Source organism: Archocentrus centrarchus, chromosome 1 (genome assembly GCF_007364275.1).
Source record: "Archocentrus centrarchus isolate MPI-CPG fArcCen1 chromosome 1, fArcCen1, whole genome shotgun sequence".
Classification (NCBI taxonomy): domain Eukaryota; kingdom Metazoa; phylum Chordata; class Actinopteri; order Cichliformes; family Cichlidae; genus Archocentrus; species Archocentrus centrarchus.
Genome location: NC_044346.1, coordinates 9,363,028 through 9,382,753, shown reverse-complemented (window position 1 = coordinate 9,382,753; position 19,726 = coordinate 9,363,028). Strand labels below are relative to the sequence as shown.

Sequence of the window (19,726 nt, the reverse complement as noted above, 5' to 3'; positions counted from 1 at the left end):
TCCAGTTTTTTCAGCATTTATTCCTCTTTTTAATTGACAGCTCATGAAGTCCAAAAATATTTTAGGGAGGTTCAACACTGAAACAGCAAAGCAAACAAAAACAAACTTAAGCCTTACCAGCTGAAAAAAGTGCGAGTGCAAGTTCAACATAAGCAGGATACCTTTTCCTTATCTGGCTTCACTTGAACAGTCAACCCTGGATTTCTCAACATAACTAAAAACAAAAGGTGTTGGCAGCGTTCGTTATGACCAGTCTCCACCACAGACAGGTCTCCAGGCAGCAGAGCGACATCTTCAACAAAGAAGATCACACTATATGAAGAGCCTAAATACATAATGTACAGAACATTTGTTACTTTTGGACACACTTATGTAAGTGTGTCCAAACATTTGACTGGTACTGTTGACCTATTTAAAACTTTTTTTGGAAAATAAATATAATCAAAAACTTTTTTCACTTGATATTTATTTCTAAACATTAAAACAAATTTTACTAAACAATTAATACTACATGTATTATATGTACATGAATAAACAATAATTATATTCAAAATTATGTCAGTCATATTAAAATGGGTTTCAACAGGGCAAATAACAAAACCCTGCACTTTGCACTTGATTTTACTGCACTAAAAAACTTATTAAAATATGTTTAAAAAGAACAAAGAAAACAAAATAAATATATTGCTAATACTCAAATACAAAATCAGACCAGCCCGGCTGGCACCAACAACCACGCCATGTTCAAAGTCACATAAATCACCGTTTGTCCTCATTCTGATGCTCAGTTTGACCTTCAGCAGGTCATCTTGACCCTACCTGTATGCTTAAATTCACTGAGTTGGCTGATTAGATATTTGCATTAATGAGAAATTGATCAGGTGTACCTAATAAAGTGGACAGTGAGTGTAGATAATGTTCTGTGTGGAGCGTTGTGCCTGTTTCCAGCTGTCAGTGATATAATTTAGTTGTAAAGATGGTTTTGTAATTACTGGCACACACTGTGCTTTGATTTCCTGGATGGTCATAAAGAAGGCCAGACTCGGACCCCTCTGTCTGTTTTTATGGACTCACAGTTTGAGTCTATTAATTATGTGATATGATATTGTGCCTTCATCTGCTTGTACAATTGAGACAGGTTTAGTCATACACTGAGAACAGGGGTAAAAACAGAAAGTTAAAAAACGAGTGAATAAAAGTGGGACTTCAATGTGAAGCATGGGAGGAGTCTCAGGAAACTGTGATAAAGATCACTGAGGGAAGTGAAGAGGAAAGGAATGCACCACAATTCAGCATAAAACTTCCCCTTCTCTTTCAGCCTGAAGTACACAGATATACACAGATAAATGCACTGATAAGACATAACATTATGACCACCTGCCTAATATTGTGTTGGTCCCCCTTTTCTGCCAAAATAACCCTGACCCGTCAAGGCATGGACTCCACTAGCCCCCTGAAGGTGTCCCAGGGGTTACCTGGCACCAAGATGTCAGACCCTTTAAGTCCTTTAAGTTGCCAGGTGGGGTCTCCATGGATCAGAATTGTTTGTCTAGTACATCCCACAGATGCTCCACTGGATTGAGATCTGAGGAATTTGGAGCCAAGCCAACACCTCAAGCTCGTTGTGCTCCTCAAACCATTTCTGAACCATTTTTGCTTTGTGGCGGGGCGCATTATCCTGCTGAAAGAGGCCACAGGGAAAACAGTTTTCATGAAAGGGGTACATGGTCTGCTACAATGCTTAAGTAGATGGTACATGTCAAAGTAACATCTACATAGATGGCAGGACCCAAGGTTTCCCAGCAGAACATTTTTCAAAGCATCACACTTCCTCCACTGGATTGCGGACGCAGTGTGATGCTTTCCCACAGCACATCCTGGTGCCAGGTGTTCCCCAGGTAAGCGATGCACCCGGTAAAAGAAAACACGATTCATCACATCAGGCCACCTTCTTCTATTGCTCCATGGTCCAGTTCTGATGCTCATGTGCCCATTGTTGGTGCTCTCAGCGGTGGACAACATGGACAACCTGACTGGTCTACATCTATGCAGCCCCATACTCAACAAACTGCGATGTGTATTCTGACACCTTTCTATCAGAACCAGCATTAACATTTTTGTCTCGTCTGCTGGATCGGACCACACGGGCCAACCTTCGCTCCCCACATGCTTCAGTGAGTCTTGGCCGCCCATGACCCTGTCGCTGGTTCACCTCTGTTCCTTCCTTGGACCACTTTTGATAGATACTGACCACTGCAGACCAAAACACCCCACAAGAGCTGCAGTTTGGGAGATGCTCTGACCCAGCCGTCTAGCCATCACAATTTGTCAAACTTGCTCAAATCTTTACGCTTGCCCATTTTTCCTGCTTCCAACTCATCAACTTTGAGGACAAAATGTTCACTTGCTCCCTTATATGTCCCACTCACTAACAGGTGCCATGATGAAGAGATAATCAGTGTCATCAACTTCACCTGTCAGTGGTCATAATGTTAGGATGATCAAAAAAAAAAACACTCGCCCTGTGAACGATCTTTCTGGATGGAGATCTCGGAAATTGTTCCTGGAATATGCTGGGGACAGTAGTGCCCTGCTGACCACCCAACCAACACCAGACAGCTTGTTGTACTTTGAGGCTTATTAGGAACATCTGTGGAGGAAGCTGAAACATGCAGTCTGGAGAAGGCGCCCTTCAAACCTGAGACAACTGGAAAAGTTTGCTTACGAGGAATGGGTGAAAAATACCTGCCGACATCGAGAGTTACAGAAATCACTTGATTGCTGTGATTGCCTCAAACGGTTGTGCAAAAAGGAAAAAAAAGAAAAAAAGTTAAGGATGCCATAATTTCTGTCCAGGCTAATTTCATTAGTTTGATTTTTAAAATAATTATGTTGAACAGTCAGATTTTTATGAGTTAATTTTTCAGTACATATATATATAAATGTACTGAAAATCACCTCATTAACTCACACTTTCACTTTCACAATTTACCAGCTTTGAAATCATGACAGGAAAAGGAAAGAAAAAAAAAATAGCGGATGTGTGGTGTAAAAACAGGATACACTGCCAACATTGTTCTCCTACAATAGAAAAGCAAAGCAGGGAATTCACAGTGCACTCACTCTCTGACCACCTTTGGACTTCATGTTCGATCATTTTCATGAAGACATTTGATTTCTAAAAATCTACCCGGGAATAATGTTTTTCCAATTCATTCTTCTCGTTGTCTCCTCGCTTACTTTTCTGTGCACCCACCAAGTGTCCAGTCATGGTAAGTGAAGAGTTTTCAAGATATAAAAAGAGGCTGTTTTTACAGGTTGAGTCATACTTTAATGCGCCATGAATTTATTGGATCTCACTTTTATTTGAGGTGTTGTAAAGTCATAAATGAATTCCTATTACTGTGGCTGTTAGCTTAGTGCTTTGTCAGTATGTAATGTGATCACTGAATCTATTAAAAATTAATTGATTTCTGCTCAGAAACAAGCAAGTAAAAAAAAACAAACTTACAGCTTAGATTGATAAAGATTATTATGTATGGATCTACAAGAAAATATAAATGGAAAAATATAAAACTTTAAGATATAATATCAAGTGTTGGTGTAATTACAGTTTTATTGATTGCCTTGTATTGTTTCTTACAGATCTTAACTGTACAGAATATCCTGTATTCACTCCATCCAGGCTGGTAGTGAAGTACGGTGACCCAGCCAATGCTACATGTGTTGCATGTCAGAAGGACTGCACTAAAGATAATTTTGACTTGGAAAAAGCTTGGGGAGAAGTCAGAAAAAATGGAACCATGCTGTTATGGACCATTGACAGACTGACTGAATGGGACATGGATATCCAGTGCTTTTATACCACTGATAGTGGTGATCAGTGTATCAGCATGCTGGATATAACTACCTACCGTAAGTATACTTATTTTTGAACATGCTGCTTGCTACTGATTTTTCATCATTTATATTCAGAATTCAACCTCTTTGCGTGGATTCATGCTCTCAGCTGTTGTTCTTTACATTTTTGTCTCTTTCTCTGTCTTCTCAGAGCCTCCAAAAAGTGTCTCCATCAGCTTTGTAAACCACACTGGTCAGATGTTTGAGCATCAGCAGTACAGACTGCAGTGCAGCGTACAGGACGTAGCTCCTGTTCAGAACCTCACTGTGACCTTCTACAGAGGCTCTAAAGCACTGGGTCACCTACAGTCCAACAGTGAAGAGAAGAAAGCAGTGAACGAGACCTTCACTCTGAACATCACCGCCAGTAAAGATGATGATGGAGCCCTGTACCGGTGTGAAGCCAAGCTGGAGCTGGGACCAGATGGACCACAGCCCCCTCCAGTGGCGAGATCACAAACTCTCACTGCCTCAGTTTACTGTGAGTCAACGCAGCAACAACAAAAAATGCATTTAACATTAAATGCTATTTCTACATATTTTCAGCATTTTCAGCATATTTCTGAAAAGATCCACTTTGTGTTTTGTCCATTTTTATGTATTTTCTCAGTCTGCATTAAGCTCTATGGGGCACTCTGCAGAATACTTCAGAATTTGAAACTAATTTACAGTACAGGATGTTAGTTCACTCACATTAACTTTCTTTTCCTAGATTTGACGACAACCACACTGCCAACAACTACAAGCACAGTCACAACAACCACACCAACCACAACTAGACTCCCAAAAACTACAACCACCAAACCAACTACAAGCTCAGCCACAACAACCACAACAACCACAACAACGATGACAGCAGTGACTGCACAGATGAACACTAAACCAAACAGCGGCTCCAACAGTAAATCAGCTCACAGGTTCTTGTGTTTAATGCTTCTGTTCTCTGCTCTGATCTGAATCTATACCAAATGACCGTATGAGGCTACGACAACAATGAAGTATATGCACACAGAACACAGATTAGTTAGAGTTGCTTTATTTTATTTAGACTGTTACAGTAATTTTATAATGTCATCATTATGTCTCGCTTTGCCCACATTCAGTCAGTTTACTTACATGTGCATTTTTTTTTTTTCCACACATACTTTAAATTTTTCACTTCTCATACATTTCCACTACTCTGACCTCTGGCATCCCCGCAGCAGGAAAGATAACATTTTACTCTAAAAACACATAAATTACAGTGCAGGGACATTTTTAATTTGGGGTGATGATGGTGCCCAGTGAGGTCAGGGTATCACGAAAGCTGTAGCAAATTATTTCTGTACCGCTTCATGGTTCATTTGAGAAACATCGAGATCACCAGCCCGTGAGTACCTCCTCTGAGGATCACGACTGCCCAACTGCTCGACTCATCGATCAACATTGGAATTACACACCACGCTGCTGACAGGTCTTGTTTCCATAACAACCACTGAGTTGATGTTTTACTCACCGACAGCCGCTATAACCCTGTACCTGCCTGTAAGGCTTCAAAATACAAACACCAGCTTTGCAGCTTTCTTTTATACAATGAAAAGCATAATATGAAAATGGCTTTAATTACAGAATTCTTTTCATGTATGTATGCATTTTTATTTTATTGTGTATGTGCATCAAACATGAACTGAAATAAACTTTGTTTGTTTTGATGTAAACAAATTCTTCTTTTAGGTATTATACCACACTTTTGTCACAGGTGACGCACAGGCTCGTTAGATTTTGCACTTATAAAGTGTAACTATTAATATTTTATATCTTTTTTTTATATTTGTACATTTTTCAGTCCAATTGACCACTGAACAGGACACCAGATTAGAATGGTGTGTCACAATATGATAGCGTCATACTATGATGATTGTACAATATTTATGTATACTGCTCAAAAAATTAAAGGAACATTTTTAATCAAAGTTTAGCATCAAGTCAGTTAAACTCCTGAGACATTGATCTGATTGATCTCAGACTTTTTGAATTACCGTCCATCCATCCATCCTCAGCTGCTTATCTACATGGTTGCAGGTTGCAGGGTCAGCAGTTGCCTGACCTAGATGTTCCAAAGCCAGCTGAGAGATGTAATCTCTCCAATGTGTCCTGGGTCGGCCAGTAGGACATGCCAGAACCACCTCAAGTGGCTCCTTTCGATGTGGAAGAGTAGCGGCTCCACCCTGATTCCCTAACGAATAACCAAGTTCTTGACTCAAGTATTCAAGTACGCAAGTATGAACTTACATACTTGAAAATGGCTCCTGTTTAGTCTAATAATTTTAACATTGTTTGAAGAGAAAAGGGGATCAAATGTCTGAAACAGGACTAAAAAATACATTAAATACTATGGTATAGTAAGATTTCTGGTCTAAACACTATAACTTGATGCCAGTGTGAAAAATGTACTGAGCGTGTTTTGTTGTGTCTGTTTCCTGTTGTCTGCACCATAAGTTAGTGGTTCAAGATAGTTATGTAGTTACAAAGGCAGAGCCATCCTTCAATTTCCTGAATGGTTCACATTTTCTGGCTTTAATTATCTGCTATGAGTCAAGATCGGCCCATATACTGAGTATGGTGGTAAAAACAGAAAGTGCAGTTCTGACCGAGTGAATACAAGAGTGGTACTTCAAATGTGAGGCATGGAAGGAGTAACAGGAAACGGTGATAATGGTCCCCGGGAAGTGAAAATGAAAGGAATGAACCACTGAACCACATTCATTTCAGTGTTACTCATGAGCAAAAAGATTTATTGTTTCAGCTTGAAGTGCCGAACATTCAGTAATGTTGCCTGTGAGTGTGGACCACCTGTAATCACACAGATACGACGTGCACAAATAAATGTGTCTGTAAGTGACTTTGCTCAGACGGAGGCTGTATTCAAAAAGAAAAAAAAATGATATTCAGACCTTTGTCACAATCAGTAATCTATGCATTTAATTTAAACTACTTTCTAAAGAGGACTCAGTGTTAGAGCTTTGGTAATTCATTTGTAATTCAGTGCCATGTTACAGTTTACAAGCCCAGATGTAAAGAGTGTTTTTCACAGATAACACTCACAGTGCAGTCAGTTTAAAAGAAAATCAACAGAAAAACAATCAAATGAAAAACAGAAGTTAAAATACAGAAATCAAAATTTAAAAAAGAATAAGTATAAGTAGCAGCGCCAGGCTGGAAAGTGTAATACTTATATTCACCCACTAGAGTGTGATGTTGTAATCTGCTAAATGAGCTGGTCTGCATTAATAGCAGCTCTGCAACATGCGATACCGTTAGTAACCAAAAACAATAAACTCAGAAAGTTTTAGGCTGCCAAAAATTTGTAATAAATTGTTGCACTATATCTATAGTGCCTATGGTTTTAAAAGTGAAGTTCATGTGCACCGACAGTCACTTTGAATAATAATCTCAGTCAAATCTAATCTTTCTCCTTAAATTCCTGAGCTTAAATTGTCTTTATCCATTAGGAACACCGGAGCCTCGTTCACCGTTTCAGACAACATTTTCCTTTTAAAGCTCCCAAAAGCTGCTGATCACAGAGTCCAGAACTGAGTCAATCTTTACAAAATCTGCTAAAAATATCAGTTAAATCACATCAGCTGTACTGCACACTGCTTCGAGGTGTATAACAAGAGACGAAGAATTCATTTATCTCATATCTGAGAAATTCTTGCAGCAGTTGAAGTAATATATAAAAATAATAGTAATAATAATAATAATAAAACAAGTAAAATAAAATAATGATACACACATTTCAGGCAAAACAAATTTTAAAATGTCAATAAAACATTTAAAATGGCTAAAATGTGATTAAGCAGAACCAGAGAGCTTAACTTTCAAATTATTCTTCTTTGCTGTGACAAACTTCAGGATTTAAATGTCATTCTGAATCTGATTATTTAAACATACAGTAACATAAAGTGTAAACCCAATTCTGAAAAAGTTGGGATGCTTTGGGATGATTTTAATCACAGTAAAACATAGAAAATATCAAATGTTTGAAATGAGAAAATTTGCTATTTTCCATCCATCTATTTCCTTCCACGTATCCGGGGCCGGGTCACAGGGGCAGCAGCCTAAGCAGAGAAGCGACATTCTCCAGCTCATCCGGGGGGACATCGGCCCCAGAGATATAATCTCTCCAGCGTGTCTGGGTCTGCCCCTGGGCCTCCTGGTAGGACATGCCCAGACCACCTCACCCAAGAGGTGCCCAGGAGGCATCCTGCCTGAACCACCTCAGCTGGCTCCTTTCGGTGTGAAGGAGCAGCGGCTCTACTCTCAGTGACACAGAGGTGGATTCTCTGTGTGGGTTAAGTTCTCATCTATGTGGAGTTTTCATATCAGCCCTTTCACAGTAAATTATCTGTAATCATTAAACTATATTATTTTTGTCTCACCATAAGAATGATTTTATTGTATTTTTTTCAGTTAAATTATTTTGCTAATGTATGTAACTTTTGCTTTTCTGTGTATATACAGTTATGATCTGTTGCCTTTAAAGTGTCTGGTAGCGTATATTAGTGTCATGTTAGTGGTCGGGGACAGACTCAGTTGCAGACTGAGGGAAAAGTTCACTAGTTATGTACACCGAGGGAAGCAACATGCCAAAATTAAGTCCAGTTCCACAAACTCCACAAACAAAAACACTTCCTCTCGGTTCTCTCAGGGTTTGTGGCGTAGAGGAGGGAACACAAACAAACTACCATATTGTAGTACATGCAACAACCCAACAACTGAATGTCTCCTGCTCATCTAAATAGTGCTACCATGATTAGATGATGACCACCAGGTGAGTAAACTAGGAAGGCGAAACACAGGTTAGGCCCGCCCCTGAAACACAAGGTGAGTTAATCAAAAGAAAGAAATAAAAAATAGACACACACACACACACACACAATAGGGAGGAGAAAGAGGGAGAGCTGAGAGGAGAGAAAAGGAAGAAAAGGGTGGATCAGCCCAGGAGGAACAGAGGACCACGACAGATAGGCCTTAACTGTGTGTATAATAATGTATTTCTTTTTTTTTTCTTAAATTCTGAACTAATGGAGCAAAGCCTGAGAGCTAGTTCAGGCAGGCACTGCACCATGTATCAATCCACCTTCTAATTTGTCGGTCTATTTAATCTCCAGAATTTCCCATCAGTCCCTCTGTCCCTGAGTTAGTGAAGCAAATTTGACTTTGGATTTATCAAAGCATTTTCTGTGTAGATGAGGGTGGCTACATCTTTATGACACACACAGCTGAGAGATTACAATTCGGAAAGTTAATAACATTCAGTAAGTGGTGTGAATGGTTTTGTGTTCATTACCTTAAATAAGACAAACTATAATCCATTATCCTTATTAATTGCTCAAATAATCTCAGCAAGCATTTTATCAGGAACACTGCTGTAAAGCTCATCAGGGCCTCCACTTGCCCTGAAACAGCTTCAGCTCTTCAGTCCAAAACATGTATGTCACCTCCAGCCAGTCTGTCCATTTCTCCTCTGGCCTCAGTGGTTTCTGTCTGCAGAGGTGCTGCTCACTGGATGTCTTTTTTTTGTTTATGACACCTTTCTGAGTCACTCAAGTGAAAAAAATAGTTTCATAAATAGTCAAAGGTCACCACAGTCAGTCAGAGAGATCACATATTTCCCGCCTGCTGATGTTGATATTTGTGACATTCAGCTGATTGATGTTTTTACTAATATTTTTTAACTAATGGCGCTTTCCCCCCTGCTTCATCTACACTAACACCATCCCCTGGATACAAAACAACATGAGTGACTTTGAAGCAGGAATAATCAACAGTTTTCAGTGTGGTGCTCAACCTCAACAAAACAAAGGAGCTGATTTCACACAACAGTTTACAACTGGGAACTTCAGACCAGCTTTTTATTTATTTAGTTTTTTTTAACATTGATTTCAAATATGAATTATAACTGACCTGAATGTCTTCTTGGTGATTGGTATGTTAGGGATTATTTTTTACTCAATGAATAAATGGACAAATGTTTAAAAGTAAACTCCAGCAAGTTAATTAATAAACAATGGATCAACCAAATAATAAACAATTAAATAATACATTAGACAGAGGGCAACAGATAGAAAGTGCCAGACTAACTTTTCAGTCTCAGTGCATCTTATGTTGGAGGTTCGGCCACAGTACGTACAGTTAAAACATCACCAAAGTCACCATGTTCTGTTATTAATCTGGACAAAATTGCTCTGTATGACTAATTAAAACATCAGGAAGACGACGTGCTTTATGGCTTTATTGCTAATGAGAGGAATCTGGGTCATGAAAAACCAGCTTGGACAAGACCAAATGACGAAGGCCAAACTCACAGCACCCAGACTCTGTTTGTGTGTAGATAGTGGCAGTATAAAAATGTTATGGTTAGAGAAGAACACAGGGCTCAGGGAGGGACAGAGACAGTGCACACACACACACGGCCCTGTCTCTTCCTGAACCCCGAGTCCCACAGGCGCATGTGTGTTATATCTTCTCATTTTTTAATATATTAAATATCTTACTTTTTTAATTAAAGCGTTTCCTTTGTCTTCCATCACAATTAAACAAACGTGTTAACAGGTGCAGTTTTGAAATATATTTCCTGGGTGAAATTCCCAGGGCAGCGTTATCAGATTTTCCTCTAATATTAAAGCTTTTGAGCTCTCGATCACCATACCACCAGTGTGTGTGTGTGTGTGTGTGTCATTGTTTCCCTCCTCTCTCTCAAGCCACTTGGATACCTTCTTAATACAAAGACACAGAAAGTCCCTCGTGACCTTAACACAGCTTTCAGTTAGTTGTTTTTCCATCTTTGCACACACACTCTTTGTACAAGAAGGTGACAATCGTACACAATAGTAAACAAAGGTTAAATGAGTTAAAGCTACTACAATCTGCCTTCATCTGCTTGTTCACTTGAGTAAAGGTTGGTCAATACACTGATAATAGGGGTGAAAAGAGAGAGTGCAGATACTGAATGAATAAATACGAGACTCCCAAGAAGTGCGGCAGGAGTCTCAGGAAGCAGTGATAAGGATCCCCGGGAAGTGAGGAGGAAAGGAATGTACCACAGTCAGGTTCATTTCAGTGTGACTTATGAGCAAGAACTTTTCTTCTTTCAGCTTGTGCCAAACATTTAGCAGTGTTGCCTCTGAGTGTGGACCACCTGTGATTATACAGGTATGATACACACAAATGTATCTGAGCGACAGTGCTCCAATAGAGGTTGTATTCAGTGAAAAATGCTATTCAGAGCCATGCATTTAATTAGAACTACTCTAATGAGGACTCACTGCCAGAGCATTGGTAATTCATTTCTGTTGGGGGTGTGTTCGTGCTTTACACAGATAATATAGTGCAGACAATGTATGGCATAAAATAACAGAATTAATTAATAAACACAGGAATTAATTAAATTAAATATGTTAGAGTAATTAAAATAATAAAAAAATTACACAATCAATATAAATCAAATCTTAGAGATGCAGGCAAAGAATTTCACCACTCAGGTCAGCCTGAAAAGCTCAGTCAGGCCCGGTCCTCAGGTGGATGATGTGGGACAGATGGTAAATTAAGTGAACAAGATGAAGAGTGACTGTCAAAAATCTGCATACAGTTGCTGTATATAGAAATCTGTCAGTCAGTTATAAGGTTTCACATATCAGGACATAAAAAAAAAAATCATGCAGAAGCGTCTAGAAATATTTCATTCTAACCTCAGGTGTAAAACAACACACATATACCATGTACTACACTAAATACAGCCCATGATTCAGTAGCTTGTAGAAATAACTTGTAAGTAACTGATTTCTCTGACTTTATCAGTTTCTCACGTCGTTGTGGACCATGAATTTTGGTCCACTTTTCTTTACGCTGCTTCCATTTATTGAGGTTTGCAAACCTCAGTGAATGAAATTGAGGGTGAGGTCTGGACTTTGAGCCATTACAACTCTAGCTATCAAATGGCCTCACATTTGACTCTAGAATACTTTGGTATACAGAGGAGTATTCAGTAACTGCAAGGTGCCCAGGTCCTCTGGCTGAAAATCAAACCCAAATCATCACCCCTCCATTACCGCACTGGAAGTAGATGTTTGGTTCTGATGTGCTGTGTTCTCCAGATGTGGTGCTGTGCATTATGGCCAAACATCTCCACTTTGGTTTCATCGATCCAAAGGACAGTGTTCCAGAAGTCTTGTGGTTGTCATGATCTGTGTGGAATGTGGACTCAAACGCAGACTTAAATAAACAGAAAACGAATCTTTCTTTATGTGAAGCAGCAAGCTACTGAAAACAGTCCAAAAATCAAAACAGGAAATGATGTTGGAAACACAGAGAGATACTCAGGGAAAGTGAACACAGCTGTGGACACAGAGGTGTCCATAGGTGCAAACAATCAGGGAAACAAGGCTGGGGAAGGTAAAACCAAATATGAAACACATGAGACAAATGCTACCAAAATAAAACAGGAAATAACATAACGGGAAAACCTAACACAGAGGAAGAATACACAAGGTACAAGGAGACATGAGGGAAGAGGAGAACTGTAACTATAAAACTAAAGACTAAACTGAGTGTACAAAAAACAAACAAAACCTGTAATTGGGGATGAACACAAAGGAAATGGACAAAGGTAAAAAAAACTAAACAGTGAGCAAACTGAACATTATTAATGATAAATGATCATTTTCATTTTCACTTGTATATTGTTTGAATGTTTGTCAATGTGTTTACTGTTATTGTATACTCATGATGTCTTCTGTTGTTTGTCCTTCTGCCTAGGGACTACAGATGCAAATTAGCAAATATGCTATAATCTGGCTCATTTACAATCAGTACAAAGTATTGATTGTTTTATTAATGTGCATTGTCCCAAATAAATAAAATTGAAATTGAAAATGATAAACAGAACTTGAGAGTCCAAAAACACAAAACGCTGGATCAAAGACCCGGGACCATGACCGTGGTTTGTTCAGACACACCTTTGCAAACCTAGACTGTCAAAGCTTCTTCTTTTATACAGGTGGTCACACTTATTGATGATCAGTTACATTGATCAAGGACAACAACGTGACCACTGACTGCTGAAGTGGATAATAGTGATGGTATATATATATAAATGGGAACCTCCTCAGGTTTAATGACTGCTGATTTCATCTTTGAAGATTAAAGAGAGGGTGTGTCGCTAGTAAACAGGCTACACTGCCAAAATTGTTCTCCTAAATATCAAAGCAAAACGAGGAATTCACAGAGTGCACTCACTCTCCGACCACCTTTGGACTTCATGTTTGATCATTTCCTTGACAACAAAAATCTACCTGGGAATAATGTTTTTCCATTTCATTCTTCTGGCTGCCTCCTCACTTACTTTTTTGTGCACCCAACAAGTGTCCAGTTGTGGTAGGTGAAGATTTTTCCACCTTTAAAAGGAGGCTGTTTTCAGGCTGTTCATGGAATCACTGTTGTACACTTCGTCCCCACATACTTTGACACAGACACTCACTTTTATTTGAGCTGTTGTGTCAGCATGTGATGAACAAGCTAAGCAATTAATTTTACTGCAAAATAAACACTATGCTTATCTACAAGAAAATATATAATAAATTGAGAAAAACATCATATAAATTATTGGCAGCATTATGGTTTAATATTAATTTTCTATTTCAAACATTCACTGCTTCTTACAGATCTTAACTGTACAGAATATCCTGTATTCACTCCATCCAGGCTGGTAGTGAAGCACGGTGACCCAGCCAATGCTACATGTGTTGCATGTCAGAAGGACTGCACTGAAAATCTTTTTGACCTGGAAAAAGCTTGGGGAGAAGTCAGAAAAAATGGAACCACGCTGTTATGGACCATTGACAGACTGACTGAATGGGACATGTTTATCATGTGCTATTATAACACTGATGATGGTGATCAGTGTTGTAGCAATCTGGAGCTGACTGTATACCGTAAGTATACTTATTTTTTAACATGTGTTGTGTCTATTTTTAGGGGTCTCCATATCCCTTTTTGGCCACAAATTAATACCCAATTAAAACCAACAAATCACGGGGTTGAACAGGTTCTGGTGCAGGCTGTTTAATAGACATCTTAGTTACACATACAGTATAGTCAAAAGCAAGACACAGACAGTAGCATAGTTAAGACTGAGATACACACACAGAGACAGAGAAAAAGAAAGAACCTGTTGATCATGCCCCGGCTTCCTGGACAATCCTCCCTCCGACCGAGGAAAGCCCGTGCTGAGATTAAGTCCGAGTCCAAACAAAATCAAACTGTCCAAATGATCCATGGTGAGGAGCAGGCTCTGTTGCTTTGAGCATGATCTGAGAGGGCCTGCTTGGCCAGAGCAGATTGCCAGGGAGAGGTAGCAGAGCTTCTGAGGCCCTGAACATGAATAAGAGCAATTCTAGCAGGCCGCAAATCCTCCCACCACTTTTAGACACACAGTATGCATTTTATTTCAATCTAAAAGCAGATTAGTTGCAAATGAACAGAAGTAGAAATAATAACTGTAAATACCAGCATTGGGGTAATAAAAAATCCCAACACATGCCACTTGTGATTTTTTTTTTCATCATTTATAGTCAGAATTCAACCTCCTGTTTCTTTCCCTGTTTTCTCAGGGTTTACAAAGTGGTTTACAAAGCTGTCTCCATCAGCTTTGTAAACCACACTGGGCCCATGTTGGAGCATCAGCAGTACAGACTGCAGTGTAGCGTACAGGACGTAGCTCCTGTCCAGAACCTCACTGTGACCTTCTACAGAGGCTCTAAAGCACTGGGTCACCTACAGCCCAACAGTGAAGAGAAGAAAGCAGTGAACGAGACCTTCACTCTGAACATCACCGCCAGTAAAGATGATGATGGAGCCCTGTACCGGTGTGAAGCCAAGCTGGAGCTGGGACCAGATGGACCACAGCCCCCTCCAGTGGAAACAACAGAAAAACTCACTGCTACAGTCTACTGTGAGTTTAGGAGAATTAAAAAAAACAAAACAAAACAAAACAAAAAAACCATAATTACACCTTTGGTGAAAGGTACAGAGTTCCAGTGGCGAGATCACAAACTCTCACTGCCTCAGTTTACTGTGAGTTTTGCATCTTTGGTCATTTTGCTGTAATGAAAGAAGCTCTTTTATCTGTTCCTCAAAGTTTGACATTTTTAGCATGTTTGATGTCACTGGTTTGGTTTTCTGTCCTTTTACTCTTTTGAGTCTTCCTCGCAGCTCTCATCAGTCTTAATGAACAGGCTCTAAAAATCATTATCACCAAACTGCTGACTGACACATGCTGGTGAACATAGAGGAGCTTTTAGCTGCTAAAACATCAAATATTTCCCTCAGGAGTTTGTGGAGACCCAGAATAGAATTCTAACTAATGTGTGGAACGTGAAAAAGTGATAATAGTTATTGTATTTAAATCCTAAATGACAAAATGTCAGTTATTATTGATTAAAATGTGGAAGCAATGTACTGTAAAAACTGTTTTTTAAAGTTTTAAACCCACTCCAGAAGTATTCATTACAATCTGTCACCTTTCACAGTGATATATGGTAGAATATTTATTTAACTGAACATATCTCTGAACCTTGAATGTCACACTACGTGTAAACTTTATGTCAGATGTTCAGTGTGGAGCAGGGTTATAATAGTTTTGGATTTTACATTATCGTTTAGTTTTAGTTAGTTTGTACTTTTTTTCCTCTAATTCAGTTAGTTTTAGTTAGTTTTCTGAGTGGTTTTGCTCGTTTTTATTTTTGGTTTCATACTTAGTTTCAGTTAGTTTCAGTATTACTTTTAGTATTTTCATACTTAATCAGGTGCAAGATTCAAGGTGCAAAAGTGACTATTGTGTAATGAAAATTCAACAAAAGACACCCTTTAAAGAAATACTTAACAATCAACTGTTCACAAGACAGCAGCACTACGTGCTAAATGTGTGTGATATTAAGGACACACATGAACATCAACAGGGAGAAACAAAGAAAAACATGAACTCCCAAACTCAATAAATTCTTCAATAAACTCCACAATAAAGTTCAGCATCAGTGCAGTAGATTAACAACAGCTACATGTGGTGTTTGACAAAAACAAACTCTTTGAAGGAGTCAAAGCTCAAATCCAGCTGCATCCTGATGTTCTCACCACCTGAAGCTGCTTCTGTTTTGGAGCTAGCTTGGTTAGATGCTCGCTAATTAGACTTGCAGGGTCTTTGCAGCCTCTGTACACAACCTACGAAGTGGTCGACCTCATGTCCACATTTATGCTTGTGTAGCTGGATTGTGTGTGTTAATTACCTTGCGGTCGTGTGCTGGGACTTCTTTTTTGGTCCTCGTGCTTTTTCAGTTTTTTGGCTGCAAACATATTTGTCCCTGTTTTTTCACTTTCTTCATTCCTTCACGTCCATTCCGACAGTTTCAGCAGTGTCCCTTCAGGAATTTGCTGACATTTGTGAGTCCTTAATATTGATGCATTGATTATTATCCTAATTGTTATTCTCTGACTGATAAAGTATCCGGAAACGCACAAGGACTAAACAGGTTACTCACAACATTTTGGGCTGCATGGACCCGACAAGTAGTCACGTTTCTCCAGAGGCGCAGGCCAGGTTACCTCAATCAGAGCGGTTTCTGTAGCCGTTGCGCGCTTTCTCAGGTGGACTTTGATGTTAAGATAAGATAAGAGATAAGATAAAACTTTAATGATCCCACGACGGGGAAATTTGCGCATTACAGCAGATCAGTACAGAGAAAAAATGAAAAGGATGAGTAAGAACAAATAACTAAACTAAAACTAAAATAGAATAGAATAATATAAAATAAAATACACACATATACATAAGCACTATATACATAACTATATATATCAATGTCAATACACACATTTACATATACACACACACATCAAAAACACTATATACAGATATCAAAATATTATATACATTTGTAGCCGGTAAGGTACACAGCATACACGGTATGCATTATATGGGTGAGTGTAATAAATAAAATGTATCTGGACTGTATGGATAAAGTGATGGCAGTGGAGGTAAAGTGTTCAAGTGACTCAAGACATTATGATGTGTTATACAGTCTAACTGCTGCTGGGATGAATGACCTGCGAAAGCGCTCCTTCCTGCAGCGAGGTTGTTTCAGTCTCTGACTGAAGGAGCTGCTCAGCTCACCCACGGTCTCATGCAGAGGGTGATGGGGGTTGTCCATGATGGATGTCAGCTTTGCTAACATCCCCCTCTCACTCACCACCATTACAGACTCTAGAGGACATCCCAACACAGAGCTAGACCTCCGCACCAGTTTGTCGATCCTGCTCCTGTCCCTTTCGGTGCACCCCCCCCCTATGCCACTGCATAGAAAAGAGCAGATGCTACCACTGTGTCATAAAAGGTCTTTAACAGAGTCCTGCAGATGTTGGTGTTTTTTCCGGACTGAGAAGTGTGCCGCACACGTTTTCATCATCCACAACAAGACACTCGCTTCTATCTGTGCTACTGTAGTCAAAGGAATTCCATCTGGGACTCTGCCGCTTTCTCGGCAGACCGCAGCCATTACTTTAAGGACCTGCGCGGTGAGCGAGCGCACGCACCCACATGCGTACACATGCACACATTTGCCCGATGGCGTTCCCAGCTTAAACTCGGAGAGCGGAAAAAATGATTTCATATCAATCCACAAAAAAAAAGAAAAAAAAAAACAAGTAAACGAATGTCACTTTATTGATAATTTCAGTTAGTTTTAGTTAGTTTTGTAAGCTCACAATTCAGTTTTAATTAGTTATCGTTTTTTCCTTTTAATTATAGTTTTTATTTATTTCAGTTAACGACAATGTTTTTTCAATTTCAGTTTTCGTTATTTCGCTCGTTTTCGTTAACTATAATAACCCTGGTGTGGAGAGCATTAACCTGCAACGTGACTAGAACAGTTAAACATACTGAAGTAGATAAACTGGTAAAATATGAGCCTCTGAAATCTAACAGAGTGTAGCAGCACAAAGTGAAAATGAAGAACTGTGGCCTGTACTGTGGACAGAGTTATGGTGACATGTTATTTGGGACTTTCCACTTTCTACTGTATATTACGTTAGTAAGTAATGTGAGCTCATTTCCAGATTGTTTCCATTTTGCTGAAATATTGGATTCTATTTTTCACTCTTCCAGTCATCACAGAGGGAAAGATAGAGTTCAACACTGATTAAATAAATGATGTGTTTGATGCTGAAAATGGGTCCATGTGTGGTGCAAACTCATCTATTCCCATTTTTTCAAAAATGTTGCCTTCTGTTTCTCCTTCAATCATCACACAGATATAGATGAGATGCCAAATCCAGTTAGTATCACAATCACAGAAGGAGACCCTCTACACCTGAACTGCTCCCCTGTGGGAAACCCCAAGCCCACCTACACCTGGACACTGCCATCAGACCGCTTTTCTTCCCACAGTGACAGCGTCCTCACTATCGATACTGCAGGCTTTGAGGATAACGGACAGTATATCTGCACTGTGAGCAACGAAGCAGGGAATGTCACCATGGTGTTTAATGTGGATATAAAAGGTGAGGGTTTTTTTCACATTCAGTTTCAGTTCAACTAGTGTTTGGGTTTTTTCTGTTTGACTAATGTAAAATATTCTGTTTTCTGTCTTCTTTACCAACCCCCCTCTCCCAACTCTGCAGCCAACCCCTTCATGTGGATAATAATAGCATGTAGCTCTGTAGCTCTTCTGGTTATCATCGCTTTTGTGCTGTATTTTCATTACTATAAACAACACCGAAAGGGAAGCTACAACCTAAAGGATGTTTTCCGTTTCCCGGCTAGGCACATTGCCTTGCCTCTTGTACAGCAAAACTGTGACAACCCGTGAACTGTGGACGTGACATGTGGACAGTCTGGAGCTCTTGCTTTGACGTTAGGTGCCGTCTAATTCTTGGAGGGAGCTCGCCAAATTTGACATCATCCCTGGTTTGATTCAGGCAATGCTTACCTTCCTCTACTGATGACATCTGATGGTGTAATACAACAAAAATGATGCGAGGAAGCAACGAGTTTAACTGAAGTGACCTGCAACCTGAATACTGAATGGAAAAAGCTCCGTCCTCTTTTATCAAACTTCTGCTTTCCAAGTTCCTGTCAAACAATCATGAACCTTTACAATCACTTCCTGTAAATATGCTGACTTAAGTCAGAGGCCTTGGATTGTACTGCTTTTACTGCACTGTCAATGCAGTAAAAGCACATCGAAACACTATCAGTCACAGATTGGCCTCTCCAGAGCTCGGCCTCCTCTAGTGCTCAGATTATTAAAAGATGTCACCAACTGTGTGGATTTAAACGTGTGTGGAATTAAAAGGCCAACTCCTCTAGGAAACTTGGCAAACACATCTAAGTCTGTGCGTGGACACACGCACCCTCATCTCCTACATTCCCAGTAAAGACAGGAGGTTTTACAGCTGGCTGCAAATATCAAGTGGCTGAAACAACCAGCAACTGTAGTTCTTGATAAGCATTATCCAAGCTGAAACTATTTACTCAGGAATGTGAAATTTATTAGAGGATGTTTTGTGGGTGTTTTTTGCTTTGCCTGGTCGGTAATGCGGTCTTGAGCGGATGCAGACTGAATAACACAAATACTGAATGTCACCAGCTATTTCCTTAAACTGTTGTACAGCCTTGACTTTAACACTGTTGCCAAACCAGCAGCTTAGTGGCTTTGTCTGCATTTCTGCCGCCGCTTTGGTTTCACAGCTTGCAAGAGAGCAGCCTGTTTCCAGACCACCCTCGATTTACAGG

The 19,726-nt window shown here is 39.6% G+C and overlaps 1 protein-coding gene across 1 annotated transcript; it reads left to right on the top strand.

Moving 5' to 3' along the window:
• Positions 1–3,107: 3,107 nt before the first annotated feature.
• On the top strand, positions 3,108–19,495 carry LOC115779139 (muscle M-line assembly protein unc-89-like). Its single transcript, XM_030727644.1, has 7 exons — positions 3,108–3,272; positions 3,646–3,915; positions 4,052–4,382; positions 13,594–13,874; positions 14,564–14,893; positions 18,244–18,492; positions 18,613–19,495. The coding sequence occupies exons 1-7, from the start codon at positions 3,200–3,202 to the stop codon at positions 18,798–18,800; spliced, it is 1,722 nt and encodes a 573-aa protein (XP_030583504.1). The 5' UTR covers positions 3,108–3,199; the 3' UTR covers positions 18,801–19,495.
• The last annotated feature ends 231 nt before the right edge of the window (positions 19,496–19,726 follow it).

Bases quoted from the DNA above. Each gene is read 5' to 3' on its own strand.
- LOC115779139 (XM_030727644.1), top strand. From the start codon at position 3,200: ATGTTTTTCCAATTCATTCTTCTCGTTGTCTCCTCGCTTACTTTTCTG. The intron at 4,383-13,593 runs TGAGTCAACGCA...CAAACATTCACT, and splicing joins CTCACTGCCTCAGTTTACTG to GCTTCTTACAGATCTTAACT. The intron at 13,875-14,563 runs GTAAGTATACTT...GGGTTTACAAAG, and splicing joins TCTGGAGCTGACTGTATACC to TGGTTTACAAAGCTGTCTCC.